The sequence below is a fragment of the Brassica napus genome, chromosome C5 (assembly GCF_020379485.1).
Source record: "Brassica napus cultivar Da-Ae chromosome C5, Da-Ae, whole genome shotgun sequence".
Lineage (NCBI taxonomy): Eukaryota > Viridiplantae > Streptophyta > Magnoliopsida > Brassicales > Brassicaceae > Brassica > Brassica napus.
In genome coordinates, this window is record NC_063448.1 from 5178443 (window position 1) to 5197122 (window position 18680).

Genomic DNA, 18680 nt, shown 5'->3' on the forward strand with positions numbered 1-18680 from the left:
CATAAGCTAAGACTGAAAACGACATACCATAAGGCAAACGGGACAAACAAAAATACAACAAATAACATGGGCAATTAATTGCCAAATATGCAAATGACGTGGCTTCTATTTTTCCATACAAATATTTGATTGCTTAACTGAAGATATATATACTCTTTTCAATCAATTTAAACTGCATCTTCTATTATCTTCTAAGAGTCTCTACCTTATGTAAAGGTCCCTTTCCTGTGAGCGAACTAAAATTCCAGAGTAGATATCTTTATTCTGAAATGGGTGTGGGGGGTGTTCTTTTAACCTGTCTTTAAGTTTAATATAATAAATATAATAATAACAGTTGTTATGTACACCTTCTGCTTATAATGATTTTACGATGATTCTTAAAATCACTAGAAAAATAGGTTGGTCTTTCTAGTTATATAATAAGTTTTTTATTAAACTAACTATAAATTCATTATTAATGTTCTTTACTATTTCTTTAAATAAAAGTTACGGAATTGTCTAATGTGGTTAAAATATATATGACAATTAATGATTTTGAATAATATATATTTGATATAGTTTATTTTCTATCATATTTGTTTAATTTTAAACTATTAATCAAAATTTAAAAACCACATTAACCATATAATAAAATTTAGAATTTTTGTATATGTTCTTTTAACTTGTCTTTAAGTTTAATATAACAATAACAGTTGTTATGTACACCCTCTGTTTATTTGGTTGATGTTTAATCAAAATATATTTAAAAAAAAATTAAGTAGGTTTATCTCAATATACTATGCAAGTTTTGCGTGACTATTTAATTTCCTATATATTAATTGAAAAACATTACATCTTAATTTTGTAGTCGCGTGTCATTATTAGGATGATTCTTAAAATCACTAGAAAAATAGGTTGGTTCATCTAATTATATATTAAGTTTTTTTATTAAACTAACCGTAAATTCATTATTAATGCTCTTTATTATTTTCTTAAATAAAAGTTACGGAATTTCCTAATGTGACTAAAATATATATATGACAATTAATGATTTTGAATAATAAATATTTCATAAAAAATTAGTTTATCTTCTATCATATTTGTTTAATTTTAAACTATTAGTAAAAATTTAAAACCACATTAACCATATAATAAAAATTAGAATTTATGTATATGTTATACTTTGAATTTTTTTAAAAAAATTTTAAATTACTAAAACTGATAAAAGTCTCACATACAAATTTTGTTATCTATGGTTTAAAGTTTTTGTTATGAGAAAATACAAATGACTACAAAATCATATAAGAAAAAAAATCTAATTTAATTATATAAGGAAAAAACATATAATACATAAAATAATTTATATATAAAATTTTTATTCCGCGCAAGGCGGAAAATAATGGTTAACCTTGCGATGTTTATTTCTTTTTTTTGCTAAACCAACTTTACGATGTTCATATGTTATAAACTTATAAGACGTTAATTTTTTTTACAATGAACATGATGATGCTACTATAAATAATGGAAAATGACTTAAATAATACGTGCCGTTTTTGGTTAAACCTGCCCTAAGAAAAAAATGAAGATAATTACGGGATAAAGTAGGTTGACAAGTTTAATTGTGAAAGCAACATAATTTACCAAAACGTCGTGAAATCGAACAAAATAGCGTTGGCCTTGTTGGGTTAGGTGTTAGGTCGTAATTTGTTCCCAAAGAAAAAGGTGTTAGGTCGTCACATATGTTTTTGGTTAAATAAATGTATAATTGCATAACATTTCTTAAACGGTTATACCCTCTTGAACTAAAAGTCCTTGTATATTTTGTTTTGTTTTTGTAACTAATCCTGACAGTCACGACTAATGGACCATCCACATCCATCCTCTCGGTCCATAGATTCTATCCTATTCCAACAGACGGTACATTAATTTTTCGAAGGCTCTAGAGTTTTGTCTCATGATCCTGCAATCACCACCCGATCTTTATCGGTACTTTAGCTTCACTGACATAGTATCACGAATTACTTTCCAATAGGTCACTCGTCCTTCCACTACTCCAGTTTAAACACGCTTAATTATAAGGTTCTGAACGGATATGTGACGGAAAATATAAGTCAACTTTGATGACATAAATAATCAAATTAATTCTCTTAAGTTTTTTTCATATATCACAACAACTCGGAATGTTACACTAATAGTCCTACTAATATCCATCCAAAAATACATCCACTCAAAACATTATATTAAACTTTCACAAAATATGCTTTCGCTTGGATGTTTTCATCCTTATGTCTGTGAAAGATGTTGTAAATAGAAATTAAAAAGAGTGAAAAATAAATAAATAAATAAATAAGATACTTTGAAAATTCTATGGAGAATTGAGCACCAATGGGAACTTAAACTGTTCTCTACTTTTCCAAATTGGATACAACTTCTTATTTTTCGTGAAAGATAAAGCATCTATATAGCCTCAAGTCAATAGTTCTAATTTTCTGAAAAAGAAGAATATAGGAAAAAGTACGGTTTATTTATGGTTTTTTTTTTTGGTAAAGGTTTATTTATAGTTATTTATGTAAACTTTCTCCTTTATTTTCTTACAACGCCCGTGCAGCTTAATCATGCATCACTTTTTTGTTAACAAGTCATTTTTAACGAGCTATATTACATTAGACGTGTAATCATTTTTATGCTAGGTTTTACATTTTTAATATATATAATCTTACTTTGAGAAATTGTATTGGTGTTTTGACTGATTAAACATTGAGATTATATATAATATGAAATACATTAATCTATTTGAATTTCTGGTCCAGCTTTTAAAACAACCATTTCACGTTCAATAAAGAAAAAACATTTCAGGTCAGACGTTACAAACTTGAAGATTCAATCGATGAATGACAAACTACTATTTTATTATTTACCATAGTACTTATCTGAGACCATCAAAGAAATTATACATTATACTACGTGGAGCCAACGGCGATTGTGATAGTGACGTGGATTGATTGAACAATCAGGGTTTGTAATCGTTGTCAAAACTATTTATACATGGTCTGTATAAGTTTTAAATTTTAGGGCAAGGCAAAGTCATCTGTGTCAAATACTCTGGTATATCACGGAGAGGAACGGATATCCAGAATTTTAAAGATATATGTGATCTGATCCACTGGATAATTTATTTTTCGATTAGATTCAATCTATAATATTCGGATATTCGGTGTTCCGGATAATTTACCGGATATTCGATTCGATCCGTTAAAAATAATTTAATTTTTTTTAGTTAAAAAATAAAAAGAAAAAAATATGATATAAATAATAATATTTAATTACAAAATTATAAAAGCTACATACTTTTTAAAAAAATCAATAACTAAATAATTAATTTAGTGAGTAGTATTATTATAAAATGTATATAGATATATAATTATATATATCATATATTTTTATTTACATTTTATATACATGTGTGTACATATCTATATAAAGAATTGGATTGGATATCCGTTTTTAAAATATTAGTATTTGTAAAGTCACGGATATCCAGAGTTTTTAGAATTAAATCGGAACGAATAACAGATCGAATCAAATTTTACAGATATTTTGCACATTCCTAATCACTATATAGTATTCTCTTTGCTTCCTAAAATATATGATATTTTCATTTAATAATATATGATGTTTAATTAATTTTTTGATATTTCAATATGTAATTTTTTTTTGAACGGCAGTATGTAAAATGTTTAAATAACAAACTATATAGTCAATTATATTTTATGATTTATTTTGTAATTAATTGAATAATTTTAAGTTAATATTTTAATAATATTTTAGGTTTCATTAGAGATCAAAAATTGTTGAAGAAAAACTAAAACTGCACAAATTTATTTTTCTTGTTTTATATCATTTATACTTGTTAGAACGGAATGAATATATATATATATATATATATATATATGTGCAAATTGTATGTCTAAGACAAGTACTATTTTAAGGTACTTTAGATGAACAAAGAGAAAGACTGGGATAAATTAATACCTAATTTTGGTTCAAACGGTATTTCCAATAAGTGATAATCAAAAAATATTCTGTTTTTTTTATTTAGGATTTTTAACGTTAAAACCCCTCAACTAAGTTTATTTTGGATAAAAACTTCTAAAACTAAGTATTTAACAAAAACTTTCCAAACTAACTTTATTTTATGAATTAAACTATAACAGGTCATAATTACCATTACTACCGGTAAATATTTAGTTTAGGGATTTCTACGAAGTAAACATAATTGAGGGGTTTATCATTTAAAATAAAATAAAAATTATAATATTATCTAAAAATTATTAACTTAAAATTTCAAATTAGCATTTTTAATTATTATTTTTTTTTGTAAATATACGAGTTTGAAGTGTTTTTAACATCAACATTACATATGTGTAAATTAAAAATGTAAAAACTCAGAAAATATATAAAAATTATCTAAAGATTTACCTGTAGTGAAATTACTAAAAGATTAAAAATGTAAAAAATAAGAAAATATAATAAAAATTATATCTTATCTAATAAAAATGTAATAATAAATCTTTAGATAAATTTTATTATATTTTCTGTGTGTTTTACATTTTCAATTTATACATATATAAGGTTGATGTTAAAAACACATCAAACTCATATATTTACAAAAATAAATTAAAAATGCTAATTTTGAAAATTTAAGTTACTATTTTTAAATAATATTATAAATTTTTGAATTTTTTTGAATTTTTAGATTTTTAAAGGTAAACCCTCTCAATTAGGTGTACTTAATGTAGAAACTCCTAAACTAAATATTTACCGGTAGTAGTGGTAATTATGATCTGATAGAGTTTAATTCATTAAATAAAGTTAGTTTGAATGTTTTTTCGTTAAAATAAATTTAGTTGAGGGGTTTTAACGTTAAATTTTTTTTTACTTATAAACCAAAAGATATTCAAATTAAAAACTTAACTAACTACATAGTCTTGTCATTTAAATCGAGCACGCGGTCCAAACTCGGAAGCATTACTGAAAGGATCCGTTCAGCTTTAACTTAAGCACGCCCAATCAATATTTTGAAGGACCTTCACCGCATTATTTTCGTTAAAAGTCACTTTTACAAACTTATTTTAATTTGTAAACAAGTAATCAAATTTTTAAACCGTGATTGTAATTTTGTAATACAGTAGGCTGTAGTAGAGGACGACCATTCCACGGAGGCAATTATCGTGGCACTGACCAAAGACGATGGGATGTGAAAGCAACGCGCACTTGAATTAAATCGTCCTTCTAAATTTTACTATTAGAAAATTCCGTTCCGTAAGAAATTTAAAAATGAATTATTATTCTATTCAAATTTTGTGATTTTGATCTAAAAATACATCTGATAATTGTTTGGGACACAAAAATATACTTATATTATAGTATAAGCTTTATAGTTTTTTCGTATTTACAAATGTCTGGACTTTTCATTAAAAAGTCATAAGGGAGGTAAATAATTTATCTGTTTTGAGTTTTGACTAAAATTTACATTTACGAACTATGACAGCATTCTTTCAGATAATTCTAACATTTAATCTAAAATACGCCACATAATTATACTACACATCAATACGCACTTTAATTTGTTGCTCCGTTGTATTGATGATTCTTCAACACACGGCCCTCTTTTAGCTAATTGTTCGAATGTTTGATGTCGAAATAAGCCCAAATATAATCATGTAGAAAACTGGGAAATACCTCCTAAGATGTCATATATGTATAAGTAAAATATAGATATATATAGTGTTTTAAGAAGGCACATATATATATATATATATATATAATTATGTTATTTATATGGTTCTAAATATCGAATCGTATGATGTTTTGACAAACAACAAAAATATTGAATTATGCGTGTTTGCGTATGTCTTTCAATCTTCCATATCCACATAATTTTTTGCTTGAAAAATACCATAATCCATAACTGATATAGCCTAAAACCGAACGGCTAAATTATTATTTTGTTCTTGTTAAAAGCCACAAAAAGGCGAATTTGTAAGATTATTATCTTTTTAGAATTTTTTTTTGCCTATGGACCAAAGAATTTGTTAAAGTTGTTTTCCCATGAATTCGTCATAGTGGTTAACCATACGAAACATAATTAAAATTTCCGGGGTTTTAGCTTGTGTTGCTGGATAAAATAAGGAAGTCTGGACTTTATGCATCGAATCATACTCAATTCTATATATAAACTTTTTTCCAAACTATCATCATCTAACGTTAATAAGCATCATCGGCATGGTTCGTGTGCGTAATAAATAAATCTGATTTTCTTTTGCTGGTGAAACAAATTAGAAAAAAAAGAAATTAATACTAGTAAGAATAACAATGATAATAACTCGTTTTCTTTTTGACCAAAGGCTTTCAAATTTAAAAACCTAAAAACTTACAAAGTTAAGACTAAATAGCCCTATAGCAGGAAAAAGCTTGCATGAAACAATTTTCATGAAAGTTTAAGTCTCAATCTTAGAAACTACTAAGATAATAGGATCCGGATTTTCTGGTGGTAAAGTATTCACGGCTGTGAGTTTCGTCACCCAGGTTCAAATACTGACCACTGAAAAATTTACATTCGGAACTCCAAAGTTCGAGACCGAAGACCGTACACGCTGACCAACACAAACTAGGTCTTTGGTCGCTTCGCTCTCTAGTCTGAACTATTTCAGTGGGGCGAAGAAACTCGGTTATCCAAAAAAATATTAAAATACTAGCGCATTTGAAAAGAAGAAAAACTATACTCCAACCTAAATTAGGGCTAGGTCATGCGTTTACATGGGATTGTTATATCATTTGTTGGGTTGTCTCTATACTGATTAACTTGTAAATCACTTATAGTTTTCTCAACACAAATTTTAGTATGCGAGTTAGTTTAAGTTTTTTAGATTTGATTAAATATAATATATATAATTATATATATTCGCTTAAAATGTCAGAAACATAAGAAAATAACACGAAAACTGTTAATGAGTAGTGAGAATTATTTTAGCCGGACTACAAAACTTCAGCTAAGTTTAGTAGCATTTAAAGTATCATGAATCAGATCGATGATAATAAACTACCTATATATAACCTTTTAGATGCAAGCTATAGACTGTACTAGTTTGGTGGTAAGCACATGGAAATTCGTCAACCACCACTTTTTTACTGCAGTACATTTTTTTTTTTGAAAAGGGCATATTTACTGCAGTACTTTCTAAGTTACCTATATGCCTTCTCGATTATCACATCTAAATGCGAGTTCTAGCTCCAAATTAACAAAATATATAATTCAAAGTTTAAACGCTTAGTTAGATCCAATTGATTTGCACCCTTAAAATCAGTAGTACAACACAAATAATTTATCAACATATATTAAACAATTATATGGCAGGTGAAAAATTATCAAATCCAAGGAAAAATGAGTTTTTTGATTTTCTAATGAAATTAAAATTTATATGGAACATTGGGTGGTTGACGAAAAAAAAATGGAACATTGGGTGGAGTCGTGGAGACCACGTAATTTACTTTGTGAGGTTGTGTACTTAATTGCTTTGTACTCACGTGATGCGTTGTTAAGGGGCCTTGTATAAGTTTATACTATATTTCAAGTGCATTTGGATTAATCTTATAAAAATGCAACCGTAGTATATGCTACGGTATGCTGATATTAAAAACATACGCTAGTTTTTGAAACCGTCCCCAGTTTGATGTTTCATACCCAACATGCGCATCACCGTTCACAAAAACACAATTATGCTGATATGCTCCATGCCTCCACCTTCACTTTAATTAGTTTATTATTGACGATACAAACTTTTTTTAAAATTACTTATAAATACAGATTACAGAGAGACTCATGAGTTGTTTTAAACTACATTAAACATAAGAACCTTTTATAGTAGTTTATAGCTGACATTAAAATGGTTTTCCAAGTTTGAGAGAGTACGCAACTCACTACGTGCAGAGTTTATTAATGGTAGGCCTAGGCGTTCGGGTACCCGTTGGCATTCGGATCGGGTTTTTCGGATTTTCGGATTTTCGGGTTTACGCTTCTAAGTCCCATACTAAAATTTTATTAGTACGGATCGAGTTCGGATAATAACACTTCGGGTTCGGTTCAAAATTGTATTGCATCATAAAACCCATAAAGTAATCATATATCATACGGATTCGGATTATATCGATTCGGTTCGGATATAACCAAAGTAAAAAACAAAATTTTTGAAGTAAAACATAAAGAAAAACATCTAAATTAAATAAAAATTAATCTATCATATATAAAATTGATAAAATAACAATAAAATGTTAAATCAAGCATAAAAACAAACATCATTTGTAAAAAATATGTATTGCCTTATAGAGCGTAGACTTTTTATTTCAATGAGCAGATTATAAAATACTTATTTATAACTAATTGTGTACTTAAAGCATTTATTAGAATTTTAATATTTATTATTATATATAATATTACCACAAATATTGAATTTAATAATTGGAATACTTATATATATTTCAAAATATTTATATTGACTATTAATTTCGGATTTTTCGGGTTACCCGTTCGGGTTCGGTTAATAATACTTCGGGTTCGAATATTTTTTGTACCACCCTACAAAACCCGTTCGGGTATTTTTACGTTTCGGGTCGGATAACGGATCGGGTTTTTGAGTTCGGGTTCGGTTCGGATTTCGGGTTCCGGATTTTATGTCGAGGCCTAATTAATGGTGTCAATTTATTGATTGTAGTGGACCTTGGGGTTCTTTTTTAAACTTTTGACAAAAGACCTTGGGTATTATCGAAATTTATTTATTGATACGTGTATGATTTGCACGACGAGACGAAAGTTATATCATGTGTTTGCGTACGTATACGCATACTTATTAATGATATGAGATAATTTCTCTAGTAAAGAACTAAAACCATCCAAATATCCGAAGAGGTACATTTTGTCTTTTGTACCTACTTTGTTGTCATCTAATATTTAGAATTTAAAATTCAGTTTCAGGAGCCTCTCTTCCCTGTGGATGTATATATTAGAAAACCACAAGTTGAACAAAAGAAAAGAAAACCACATAAAATGAAAATATTATATTCAGGAATAGAGTATAGACTGATAGCAGTTTGCATATGTAAAGTCAATTTTATTTATTTCATATAATAAAAGGTGATTATTCATCATGTTTATTGCATTTCTATTTGCAAAGTTGCATCTAGTGGCGTTCTGTGTTTCATATCTTAAAATAAAATTAAACTATATATTGCTCGAGAGACGAATATCACGGGAATTTTGATCATCGTCGACCAAAAGAAAGAAAGAGAAAGTATCCGTGCGTTCAGAAAACATATCTCATAATAAGACTCAAACTGTATAACTTATAAAAAATTGTTACCGCGAATTTTGACGTGCGAATTCTGATTACTCCCTAAATATGAGAAAATAAATATAGTGCGATAGATATTCAAAACGTAACTAGGTCACTGACCACCAAAATTGATACCAGTATATTTGGTTTGGACCGCTCGAAATGTCTTACCAGAATAAGCATAAGAGAAACGTGCATTGATAATACAATCTATTTATATAAAGTATGGTTTTCTCTCATTAGAGAGACACCTAGGATCCACGTAGATAAGTCATTTCATATCGAAGTGACACGTGTCCATAAGGCAAACTGCACGTTTCATTAAACTTCAGCATTTTCGGTTTCGTTCTTTAGTGTGTTCATGGGCTGTGAGATTAGAAGTGTTTCCAGCTCAATGATAATGAGCTCCGTCTATCCCTAATACGACTACAGCAAGAAAACGAAATTCATCGCTTCTCTTCGTGCGACGGCTAGGCGTGATTTTTGCGATTCTTTTCCCGACCTGCAACGGTTTGATTAATGGCTTCGTGTTAAATCCTATTGACTCTCCTCCACGATTCGTCTTCAATGCTTTGCTTAGATCTGAAAGGCGGTGATGTGAGTATTTCTCTTCTTGAACTCATCTTCTCTTCTTATCTCTTAAATCATACTAATTCACTGTATTATGGCTAACCTGTTCGAGGGTTTCTCTTGAATAATTTTGGCAAATAACGATGCTAACTCCCGATAACGCCGAGGTTTCCGGTTGTTGCTTGAGCTTCCACCTACACAAGCAATGGAGCTTCTCCATTTAACTGATTCGTAGTCGTCATATTTTCAAGCACTGGGTAACGAATCGGTGGAGAGATATCAAACCAACGTTTCGAACCAACCGCTTCCTGATCTCTGCATCGATAGTATCACAAAGAACCTCACCGGATTGTGCCCACATTCAGATCAGTTTCAAAGTTAGAAGTGAATAAACAAACAAAGAAACAAGAAGTGTTACTTACCTATTGAAAGTCTCTGGCTTTGGGTAATGAATCCGAGTAGTGATACGAGTTCGAAAAAGTTGTGAGGTTTGGACACTAAACTGTTTTAAGCAGACGGAACAAATGTAGAGACCACATACCATTGCAAACACCAAAACTATCATCTTTAAGAACATATGTGATCTCTTTGGTTGTTTTATTACAATTTCTGCACTGTCCTGTTTACATCAAACATTAAAATCTGAGAGTATAAGTAAACCATTAGAGCTTAAAAAACCATAACTTTAAATCTTATGAAGAAAAAAGAGAAGATTTTTGAAGGTTGATTCCAATGATAAAACTAACATGCAGAGTAACCTAGAAGCTTAAATCATGAGAGATTAGAAGAGAGTGGTAAAAAGAGATAACCTTTCCGTATAAACAGATAAACTCTCGGCCATTGATGCTTCTGGAAGCTTCTGAAACAGAGTGAATGCCTTCAGTCAAAAAAATCTTCTGAAACAGAGTAACCGATGGAAAAGAAGAAGAAGAGGAGCTTAGATAGGGGGAGGAGATGGATTCATAGATCCTCCTCTACAGAGAATCTGGGAAGAATGAAGAAGAAGCCACAAGAGATTAGCATTTTGGGTTTGAGGAGAGATTTTTGTATAAAATTATAAAGTTTCTTCCCCACATGGAAAGTCGAGAATGACATTAAAACATGGAGACTATCTTTTTTCTCCTTCGCTAATAAATCATCATCATCCAGTGTACACAAGAAATGCAGAAGATTATTTGTCGGATACCCGTTCGGGGTCGGTCGGGTATTTCAGATTTTTGGGTATTTCGGTATAGGGGTATTGAACCCGTTCGGATATTTCTATACTTCGAATCTGGTTCGGGTATTTTAGTTCGGATTTGGTTATTTTGGATTGGGTTCGGATATCAATATTTTGAAAAAACAAAATTAATTTTTCATTTTTAGGTTTATTCTATTTAAAAATATAGATTTCACTTAACTGATTTTTTATTTTTTAATAGATTGAATGATTGATAAATTTGGAGATAACATTTCAAAAATAAATAAACATTACTTTGGCTATTGTTTTGAAATTTTGAATGTAACTTTTGTTAATACATGAAACAAAAAACTTGACATGCATTTTAATTGAGTGACAAATCATTTTCTCCGTAATTATATGTATATTATATGATCTTAACGTATGTGTAACATCAATATAAATATTTTAAATAAAATGAGAGATGTAAACAAGAAATATAAGGGCAAGTATACATATCTTCAGTTATTTCCAGATATCCATTCGGGTTTGGATATCACCCGTTCGAGTTCGGATATCCAATCTTTCCTAAAAATACCCATTCAGGCATTTTGCTATTTCGGTTTGGGTTTTTCGGGTCGGGTTCGAATACGGGTTCAAGTATCGGGTAAAATGTCCACCCCTACTATATATCATAAACAAAAAAGAACATAATTTATTAAAACTAATAGTATTACTAAATTTGGGAGTAGTATTATATTTACATGTTCATATTTTCAAGGTTAATTTTTTATATTTTGGTAAATAAATATTATTTAATTTCAAGTTATAGTAAAAATCTGTTTTAACATGTTGTACATATAAAAGTCATTTATTTTAACGAATCATAAAATCTAATAATTAAATAAAACATAAAAATTACAAAGTTTAAAGTTTGACCTAAAATAAATACCATGAGTAAGCCGGGATTACAAATTCATCGGCAAATTTAAACCACATGCGAAAAAGAAAGACTAAGAAAGTAGAGATGACATCTCGGCGTTCCGTCGATGGCTGCGAAAAAAATAAATCCAATGGAAAATAGATAGCAACATTTTTTAATGTTTTCGGGAGACAAAAAAAAAGGAGAATTGTGAAACGGATCACGAAGAGCAGGTGGTAGCGAATATTATGCCATCTCCAACGTCGGAGGCTGTAGAGGATGAAGAGTTGATTTCGAGTTCAACAATGGAGAAAGATGCTGCAACTAAGAAGTATATCGAAAACCATTACAACGAACGCATGGCATGAGACACATAAAGGCTAAGGCTCCGGCCATAGAGGCCAAACACTTGGTATGATTTTGATTGAATTCACTCATTTTTTTTAATGTGTTTTGTGTTTTGATGATGAGTCAATATAACAATGCGTCAAGGTTGCTGAGAAAGAACATGTTAACCCTTCAAATTATTTTGATTTCTACGGGAAGGTTCTTATAGGTATTGTAAGTAAAGAAGATATTGTTTCGTATGCTAAATGATTCAATAAAGTCTTTCTATAAACTGTTTGGTGTTTTTATTACTTTTAATACTAACTCAGTTTTTCTTTTATGTACTCCTAGAATCAAAGTGCATGGACAATTATTGTAAATAAAGCTTAACATGCTCAAAAAGGTTTGAATGCTCCAAGGTTAAAAGACGCTCCAAAGTTAAAAGATTAAACGTATAATCTTTAGATATTGATCTTTAGCATGAATCTTTCCGTAACTATAACACTTCAACCAATACAACTTTATATATCTAAATTGTCTTACAACGCACTGTATCACATATACATATTATTTCAGATCTTTAACCTCAAGTAAATAGTCATTTCACATAAGAACAAAGACGATATTTCGCGCGAAGCGTGGACTGACCCTAGTCATATAATTATTTATTTATTAAGTAATGGTTCCATTATATAAAAGAAGAAGTAATGGATCGAGTATATTTATTACCCAAGAATCACAACTTTGCTTCTTTTTGTCGCTCAACTTTGCTAAGTAGGGGTTATTGGTTGTTGTATTTTAATAGATTTGAAAATCCGAACTAAATCTAGTGTTATTGGTTCTATAATTTTCAAATCTGTATTAAAATCATGTGTTATTGGTTTAATAATTCATAAATATATCAAATCAAGTGTTATTCAATCGTACGGATTTACTAATATATTTGATTTTATAATTGATTTGAATGGATTTGTTTAGATTTTTTAGTTAAAAATACAAAGACTCAAATCCGAGAAAAAACCTCTGAATTTACATATTTTACTTGGATTTATAAATATTATATAAATTTCTAAATCAATCAAAATATACAAACCAATAACACCTAAAACCACGTATAATATACTATGCACGCTGCCCACAAATTAAAACACTAGCCTCTTGTTTAAATCGATACCTTATTCCAAAACTCAAAATTTCTAAACTTACCTAATTCTTAAACATATATGCTCTCAATAATATAACTACATAAGACCATCTTTAACCCAGGTTATAAGTGGGTTTCTTAACTTTGGGGTCCCACAAAAACAACAAAAATCGATAACAGAAGTGATGAATTAAGGATCGGTAATGGCCTGTTTTCTGCACTGTTTGCGGGCTCCACCAACAAGTGACGGTCCGCAATTGGATTGAATTATAATTTTTTTTTTTTAAAAAAAAATAAAGTCAAAAACTAAGAAACTTTAAAACGCATTTAGAGTTAAAGATGCTCTAACGATGTAATTTTTATAATATACTTGAATTATAAAATCGCAAAAACCATTAGACTGAAGTTTTATTAACTCGATTTCTCACCACAATATAATTTCTTTTGTGTTGCCCATCAGCGGAATCATAAACAATAAAAATTGTTCCAAAAAATTTACTTGATTAAGAAAAAGATTTATAAAATTGTTGAATCAGTTTAGCATTTCGCATATCATAAATAACAAATTGTTTTCGATTCGAAGTGGCCATATTTTTTGTTCTTCTACTTTGTACCATGAATTGTCTTTGGTTCGACCAATGAAAATAGCAAACTCGAAGTGGGAATGTTGTCTGCTTCATACCATGTATAAGTATGAACATGGGAATAAATTTATGCCAGTAAATCTATTACTTATACGCGTACATGATAAAAAAATGATTCAGTCCTGTGGAGATATGCGGAACGAAATCATTCATATAAAAATGCATTCACATCGCTCGACATGGGCCAATGATTTAACAGAAAACAGTAGACAAAAGGTTGTATTGTATATCACACAATATGCATTCATATGTATTCCTTTTTTTCCCTGTCGGTTTAAACTTTAAACTGTACTATGGTGCTAAAGGACCACCCAAAGTCTACGACCACTCGATATAAATACTACGGCAAACATTTATATATTGATACATAATGCTGATTTTCAATTTGATCAGACAATTATTTGGTATTTACAAGTGTTTGTCTTCTGAAACACAGCTTGGAACAAAAGTTCCAAAACAGTAAAGCCATAATAAAATTAAGGACATTTCCAACCCAACTTCATTTTTTACTCTAAAATAACTAAGTCACATAACAAAAGCAAACAAGCACGTAAAGAATGTTGCAAGAGTGAAACAGTAGCTACAACATAACCTTCTTCTTATTCAAAAGCTACAAAATAACATTCGAGAAGTATTTATTACTATTTTCACATAGTAATTAACCACGAGGTGTAATTTTTTTTTTTTTTGACTAACCACGAGATGTAAATATTTTAACAATTGGTTTGCTTGATTTTACTAGTTGTGACTTTTATTTGTTGGTCTGTCCATTCGACTAGTTGATAAGATAGTACGTATTGACATAATTTTTTCATATAACAAACCAGAAAAATGTTGTTCAAAAAAAAAAAGCAAACCAGAAAAATAGAAATTATATATTATCAGAATTTTTTGTTTTCAACTTGTATTACTTATAAAGAAAAGTTGATATTCCAAGTTTGAGGTTACTTGAGATTATTTCTAGAAATATCCGATTTTTCCAAAATAAAGTTGAAAGAAAATTATTTTGGAAAAATCAAGAAGTTATGTTAAAAAAAGGAAAATAAATGAATATCCAGACTCCAGAGGGCGTAATTGACTGGGCATGTGCACATCAACGTGACCGGACTCCAATTACGAATTCAAATCGATTAATCTATATTATTAAAGTTGAAATACACATCGAGGATGTTTGGAAACAATGATAGTAGACTAAATAAAAACTGTTTGTAAACAAGGATAATTAATGTTCCTTTGTAATTTTATTAACATAAGCTTTTAACCAAAATCGAAATAAAAAATTTACAACAGTTACCGGTTAACTTACCCCGACTATCGGCTTACCAAGTGAATATTACTTAATCAAACAATTAAAGTAACATAATAATACTTTATTCTTGAAAATATCTTTAAAATATATAGAGTTTGGAAAATTATGTTAGACGTGATTGTCTAGATTCTCGGTGAAATCTTTGCAATAAATTATTAGCTAAATTTTCTAAACTTAACTTCATTTACACGTCTTTTATTTCTCCAAGCTAAATATCTCCAAACCATTTTTATATTGCTTCCCAAATGCCGTAGAGAACAAAGAAGTTGAAATCTTATCTTTGTTTTGATAGAAAAAAGTTTGTTTTTGTGAATAAAATAATAAATTAAATTAAAATAATAAAAATGAATTACATTTATTGTCACTTTTCACTCCATATAATTATTTTAGTAAATACTGAACTCTTTCAATTTCATTTAATTTAACCAAACACATAAATAATCTTTTTTATTAGTTTATAAAATCAGCTAGGTATGAAATTTGGCTATCCATTGTGGTACAAGTTGTTCTTTCTGGATATACATGTCAATTAGGGCCGAAGCCTGCAACCCAAGCCCGTCCAGCCCTAAAAATTACCAACCTTGAGCTTAGTTTTATAAGCCCAAAAAAGATTGGGTCTTTTGGGCTTTGGGTATTTTGGTCATAAGCCTGTTTGGGCTAGGACCGGTCCGAAAACCCAAAATTTTATAATATAACTTTAAATATTATTGTTCTTGAAATCAAAACTATTATTAGTATTGACATATTTTTTTAATATTTTTACTCAGATTCTGATAAAAAAAAAGTTGTTAATACACTTTATTGTTTGATCATTACAAGTGTCACATTGAAACTTTTGCAAATGTACCTTTTTCTTTTATGTACAACATGTTTTTAAATTTCACAATACAAAATTATGAAATTTTTGACCATGTTTATCATAAATTTTGTTCTATTATATACTTAGTTTTAATTTATATTTGATTATTTAAATCTTATTAAATTTGATTTGTTTATAATATGTTTTTAAAGCATACAAAAAAGTAAAACATTTGATAAAAAAGAAAAATTTTAACTCACTTTATATTTTAAAAAAAAGAAACTATTTTTTTTATGAAAAATTTAAATGTATTAAAAGGATGAAAGTGACAATAACAACTTATTTTTCAAAAAGCTCGAAAATGCCTGAAAAGCCCTATAGCTCTATAAGGGCCGTTCTTTAAATTATAGGTCCAAAATATTTTTGGACAGGGGGAGGTTCAAATATTTACGGGGTTAGCAGGGTTGGTCCGGGCCGGGCCAGCCCGAATTGACACTCCTATTTTCGGGTATCGTTTTTTTCTGAAATTAGGTCCGCTTGAATATTATAAATTTATGTGTGAGTTTTGAATTGGGTCCTTTTAGGTCTGGATGAGTTTGATTATGATGTATATGAACCTAAAAATATCTAAATAACAAATATGTAACTATATTATCTGATTCGGTATAGGTCTTTTGAATACAATTGACTATATTACGATCTATATAAAATATATAACACTAATTATGAAAAACAAATATCAATGTATAAAAATATAAGAACCAATACACTGCGCGAATGCGCGGATCAATCTCTATTATACTTTTAAAATTAGAAAGAGACATCTGGAAGTTTTCAAAACAATATTTTGTAAAAAAAATATTGAAAAGACAAAAACCAGAAAAAAGCTAAAAAAGAAAGAATTAACAAAAATAAAAAGCGAGGGATCCGTGATTCCAAAGGATTCGCTTTCACACGCGCCTAACAATCCGTCACATCTCACGCGTTTCTCTCGCTCTTTTACATTTCCCCTCCTCACATTCTCTCTCTCTCTTTTTTCTTACTATAAAGCCTCGTGTTCCCTTCTTCCCATTCTGCACCTCTATCCCTCACTAATTTCAATACTGCCACTGATAAAATAAAAAAGTTTCACCGAACAAAACAAAGAAAGAACCGAAAGAGTATGGCGGAGGAGTTGTTGGCTAACGAAGAGAGGCTAACTCGGACTGACTCAGCTGAGAAAAAGCGAGTCAGGGACGAGTCTGACGACACGGTTATTGACTCCCCCGAGGTGAAGAGGCTCAGAGACGATTTATTCGATGTTCTCGATGACTCGGATCCTGAACCGGTGAGTCAAGATCTCGACTCGGTCATGAAGAGTTTCGAGGACGAGCTATCTTCCACGGTTACCACGGCGCAAGGATCCGGCGAAACCCAGCCGGATCTCGGCTACCTTCTCGAGGCTTCCGATGACGAGCTTGGTCTGCCGCCGGTTTCTCCGGTTCCCGTCGCGAAGGAGGTGGAAACGACGGAGACGTTAACGGATCTGGTGCGAGCGTCGTCGGATTCGTCAGGAGTCGACGAGCTATGGGGGTTCGAGGATCATTTGTCGAATTACGGCTCGTTAGATTTCGGTTCCGGCGTCGGAGATGGTGGAGATTACCTCGCCGTAGAGGGGCTCTTTGAATTTTCCGATTATGGTTTCGATGCCGGCGAGCTATTTTCGTGGCGGTCGGAGTCTTTACCGGCGGAATAAAAACTTTTCGGAGTTTTTTATCTGACGTGAAAAATGATAAAACGATGCCGTTTTGTAAAGCGTGTGGCTGCTATGTCGTTTTTTTTACCCCCTATCATTTTATGGTAGATTGTTAATTTTCTATTGATTAATTATTAGGATTAGGAAAGTATGTTTTTTTATTAGGAAAGTTAAATACTTTGTTAGTGGGGGTAATTTTCTAGATTAATATAATCGAATTCGTTTGTTTGTTCTTCCCAGATCTTTAATAGTTTTTGTTGATGTGGAAAATTATATTAATATGAAATACACCCTGCCAAAGTGCTAACGTCTTTATTTCACACCCATATTTTGGTCAATATTTCACTCCTTTCTTTTTCGATTTATATAATTAGAGCAAGTCTGCTTTCATTGTCAGACAAAGGCTATAAAGATAGCCCATGAATCATATACCAAGAGGTCCAAAACAAAAACACTACAATGGATGTCTATTTCGTTGGGACTGATTCTGGTTTACACAAACACTATTATGTAGTTTCTTGAAAACCGAATTGGACTGATCAATAGTGTTTTCACTTTTGAGATAAGAAATCAAATTTTTTTTTTGAATGAATGTAAAATTTCAATAAAAAAATAGTGTTACACCAGATGCATCTTTGATTTTTTACAAGATAAATGAAAAAACTCTCCCCCTATATTTTTTCTATGAGTTTGGGTGTGCACC

At 30.0% G+C, this 18680-nt stretch overlaps 1 protein-coding gene and 1 long non-coding RNA gene across 2 annotated transcripts; one reads left to right on the forward strand and one right to left on the reverse strand.

Annotated features, from left to right (window-relative positions):
• Positions 1-9435: 9435 nt before the first annotated feature.
• LOC125587457 lies at positions 9436-11637 on the reverse strand. The gene is made up of 3 exons (XR_007323743.1): positions 10748-11637; positions 10042-10557; positions 9436-9950 (listed from the first exon to the last, which is right to left on the reverse strand). It is a non-coding gene; the product is annotated as an uncharacterized LOC125587457 (long non-coding RNA).
• A 5333-nt stretch (positions 11638-16970) lies between these two features.
• Positions 16971-18209, forward strand: LOC106397004. Its single transcript, XM_013837527.3, has one exon. It carries the CDS (start codon positions 17405-17407, stop codon positions 17975-17977), a length of 573 nt encoding a protein of 190 aa, XP_013692981.1. The 5' UTR covers positions 16971-17404; the 3' UTR covers positions 17978-18209.
• Positions 18210-18680: the final 471 nt, after the last annotated feature.